The 4,348-nt window shown below is 49.3% G+C and overlaps 1 protein-coding gene across 1 annotated transcript; it reads right to left on the reverse strand.

Moving 5' to 3' along the window:
• Nucleotides 1–330: 330 nt before the first annotated feature.
• Nucleotides 331–3,953, reverse strand: SSTR1 (somatostatin receptor 1). The gene has a single exon (XM_071746087.1). It carries the CDS (start codon nucleotides 3,709–3,711, stop codon nucleotides 2,524–2,526), a length of 1,188 nt encoding a protein of 395 aa, XP_071602188.1. The 5' UTR covers nucleotides 3,712–3,953; the 3' UTR covers nucleotides 331–2,523.
• Nucleotides 3,954–4,348: the final 395 nt, after the last annotated feature.

Genomic DNA, 4,348 nt, shown 5'->3' on the forward strand with positions numbered 1-4,348 from the left:
ATGCTAAATCCTAATGTAAAAAGTAATCTGACACTGTTTAAACTGACCATACATAACAACATGCCTGGGTGAAAAAAACACGTAAGATTATGACATTTATACCCTTTTGAGTGAGAATTGAAGTGAAGCTCTACAAATAATATCATGTAGTACTGTGGGGCCTTGTGCTGTGTTGACAGATGCTTGCTTTCTGTGAAAAACTAAATAAGCTTCTAGAAAGATTTCATCCTTTTTTCCCCCATATGTGCATGTAAAACATTACCAAAATAATACTCGCATATTTTCTTTAAATGAGGTTAACTGGAAAGTAAAATAAAAGAAACTGAACAATTGTTAAAGCTTTTCACAAAATATTTTAATAAGGATATAACAGCTTCCACATTAGCAATTTTTAAACTAAAAGGAGCTGACTCGCAGTCCATTGAAGTGAATTAGGATTTTTTTTGCTCATTTCAATGAGCTTTGAATCAGGCAACTTTGAAATACTAAATTTATACATTCCTTTAACAGTACCTATTTTTTTGTGAAATAAATGTACAAAGTAGTATCCTGCTTTTTTGTTGCTGAGAAAAGTTAGAGTATAATTTAACAAAAAACTGTAATAAATCCACAACTGCAAATGCTAAATGCCTTAATTGTCAGCTTTACACTTAACACTGTACCTAAGCACTGTAGCTACCAGTACAATGCTACGGGTGTGCTGCTACAAGAGATTGTTCCCAATCTCATGCTTCAGATTGCCAGTAGTTATAATTAATACAACCCCAGCATTGTGCCAGAGAAATTATTTGTCAATGCTACTGGGACACCTGCCACTGTGTGACACTGCTACCCTAGGTGGTAGGGATTAAAAAGCACAGCTGCTTATTTCAACATGATCCATACTGACTCCTACGTCTGGGATAAGAGGGAGCAGTGACAGGAGGTTTTGCTTAATCAGCTGTCATTAAACAAGAAATCTACATTTATCTCTATGAAAATTGTCCTGTCATAAGAGGGGAAGAGATAAAATTCAAAAGAGAGAGCTTTTTGTAGGGGAGTCAGTGTACATGAAAGTTAGAAAAAGTTACAACCTTTTTATCTGAACAGGAGCCTTCTTGAGCATCATCCATTTTAAATGCAGCCTTGCAAGCAGCCACCACAAACATAAGTGCACAGTAGAAATTGCTTCAGAGAAACACGTTCACATCACAGTGACAAGAATCAAATAAAAAATTTCAAAAGGACGTCTGGCACACACTAAAAACAAGAATTCTCAGAAATGAAACATTAAGAAGCTCTGGGTCAGTATATTACATTGGCAACATATGAAACCCATTTTAATTTTTCTTTAGTGCAACAGAAGAGACTGGAGCTAGGGTAACAGCTATTATCAAACAGCTATTTTTTATTTTTGTCAAGTATTTATTTCAGAGCCTAACGGAGACTTTGAAACTAATTCCTCTTTTTCCATATAAGCTAAAGTGACTTTGTGGCCACCCAGGTCATTCAAAACTGTCTCAGCTCCATTCATTGCTGTTTCACAGCTGATAGAGCAGGAGCAAGACAATAACTTCACAGTCTAGTGCTCCCTTTAAACTTTATTATTAGCACACTTTATTGTACATATGGACACATTCAAGCATTTCCCAGCTCAGTGTTCCTCCTGACTCTCAGCTCAGTGCTCTGCTCCTGGTGAGTCACAGTACTGTATCTCCCATTACCAGCAACCTGCCACACAGCCCTGAAGCACAGCAATAACACACACATTTTTTTCCCCAAGACCTTTTCTGCTCTGCTTCCCCCAAGCATAGCATGAAAAGCCAGAGCCCCACTGAGGTGGAATCTGTCTGCACAGCAAAGGACGGCTCCATGACTATGCTGCTGCTTCTTTTTCTGGGGCCTTTTTACTCCCCACTTTTTTTGTTTTATTCTGGGCTGGAGGGTGGAGTAGGGGGTGTGCAAAGGGCAGAAAGAAGGTACTTGCTCCTTCGTGGGGGGCAATTTTCCCAACATTTCTACTCTTTGAAGGGGAGGTACGTACTGACAGATGTCTGAGCAGGGTTGCTTTCAGTCTAGGGGGAGTCTGAGCCTGAATACTGAGGCTTGGCTGAGGCAGGCTTAAACCACTGGCCTGGGGGTTCCCACCAACAGAGGGGGAGGACAACCTGTACAAAAGGCAAAGGGAGAGTTCCTGGGGGACCCATACAGCTACTCAACAGACAGAGAGGGCTGGCAGAGCCTGGCTGCCAGAATCTAAGTCGACACATGAGTGCGGCAATTTTCTAAGTCGGTGTCAAAGCATCAGGGAAGGCATTCTCTCTCACGGGAGGCAGATCAGGGCAGATCTGGAGGGGGAGTGGGGGGTGGTGGGGCAGTATACCCAGGATGTGGGGTTTTCTTCACTCCCTCTTGTGCCAAACACTGCTTTTGGTTGGCAGGACCAAAATCCCCTCCCTCCCGGCCTCCCCATGCCACAGCCCTAGCCTCGCTCACCCTCCTGCTGAGGTGCAGTAGGGGAGCCAGGGGGGCAGGAATGCTTCCTCAGAGGGTGGTAATCCTGGAGGTGCAAGTGCCATTCCTGTACATGCTCCCTGACTCCAAGTTGTCTGGGGGAAAGTCCTCCACGCTGTATGCCCTGCTTTTGAGGGCAGTGGCATAATAGTCAATGGGTTCCTCTGCAGCATTGTCCATCCAGCTGAGGCAGAGCAGCCGCTGGAAGGACCGCTTGAAGTTGTCTGAGAGAAAGCCATAGAGGATGGGGTTGGCACAGCTGTTGGCATAGCCCAAGATGACAGAGAGCTGGCTGATGGTGGCATCATCCTGCTCTACGAAGACATTGACCAGCTGCACAATGTAGAAGGGCATCCAGCAGATGACAAAAACCATCACCACCATCATGACCATGAGAGTGATCTTGCGCTCTGATCGCTTGCGTTGCTGCCAGCCAGCCTTCAGGGCCACCATGCGCATCTTGGCAATGATGAGAATATAACAAAGGCAGATGGCCACCACAGGCAGCAAGAAGCCCATCAGAAAGGTGTAGACCACAAAGACCACGAGCCACCTCTGGGTAGGCTCTGGCATGAGCATGTTGCAAGCCACTGTTCCATCACTGTTGGTTGCTGTGTTGGAGAAGATGATGATGGGCAGGATGATGAGGATGGAAAGCACCCAGACACCTAGATTGACCATCTTAGCCACAGTGGGCCGACGGTACCTGGCCGCCTTGATGGGGTGCACCACGGCAATGTAGCGGTCAACACTGAGCACGGTCAGGCAATAGATGCTTGTGAACATGTTGATGGCATCCACGCTAAGCACCAGGCGGCAGAGCAGTGAGCCAAAGGGCCAGTGGTGCAGCAGGGTGGAGGTGACGAGAAAGGGGACGCTGAGCATCAGTAGTTCGTCCGCAATGGCCAAGTTGAGGATATAGATGTTGGTGGCTGTCTTCATCTTGGCATAGCGTAGGATCACGTAGATGACCATGGAGTTGCCACACAGCCCTACCAGGCATACGACAGAGTAGATGAATGAGATGAGGATGGCGCTGCCCTGAGATTCGCTCAGGGTGCTGTTTGGGGCACCAGAGGAGTTCCTGCCGCCCGAGTCCATGCCCACCGCCGCTGCCTCCTCTGAGGCTCTCCCGGCTCCGCCACCACCGCTGTCGCTGCCGCCGCTGTGGCTGCCTGCACCTCCCGGGAGCCTGGTGCAGGTGCCATCGGGGAGCATCCTCTGCTCGGACCTGCCCTCCCCCGGCTCAGAGCAGCCGGTGCCCGCCGCCGCCCGGGCTCGCCATCCCGGCGGGGCTCCCGGCGCGGCGGCAGTGGAGAAGGAAGCGGCTGCCGGTGCCGCTCGCTCCGAGTGGCAGGAATCGCTGCTCCCCGGCTGGTGAATGATTAATAAGCAGCGGCGCGTCACCAGCTACGAAAAGGAGGAGGGAAAGAGGAAAAAAAATGCAGGAGGAGACGTAAGTGGGTGTCCCTCCCAACTCACTCCCCTCTCCTCCTCCCCTCCTCCCACCCCGCCCTCCGCTGTTGGCGGCTCCGGGGGGCAGTATTCCCTCTCTCCTCGCTGCCCTCTGCCCCCATCCTGCATTCTCCCCGACCCCACACTACTCACCTCATCCAGTATTGTTTCCTCCACCCTGCACTGCCCTCCAGCCCCACACTCTGGTCTGCTCTCCTATCCCGCCCCACCTCTCCCAGCCAGCATCATCTCCTCCCTCTCTGTTCCACACTGCTTACTTTTCAGGGCATCTGGATCCAGACCTAGGCACCTCAGGCAAACGGACCATTCTTTCCTCTTTAGGAAAAAAGCCTGGGTCATGGTTGGGTGGGCAGTGTTACCTGGGCAGGCGTGCCTCATG

Source organism: Heliangelus exortis, chromosome 5, assembly GCF_036169615.1.
Source record: "Heliangelus exortis chromosome 5, bHelExo1.hap1, whole genome shotgun sequence".
NCBI lineage: Eukaryota > Metazoa > Chordata > Aves > Apodiformes > Trochilidae > Heliangelus > Heliangelus exortis.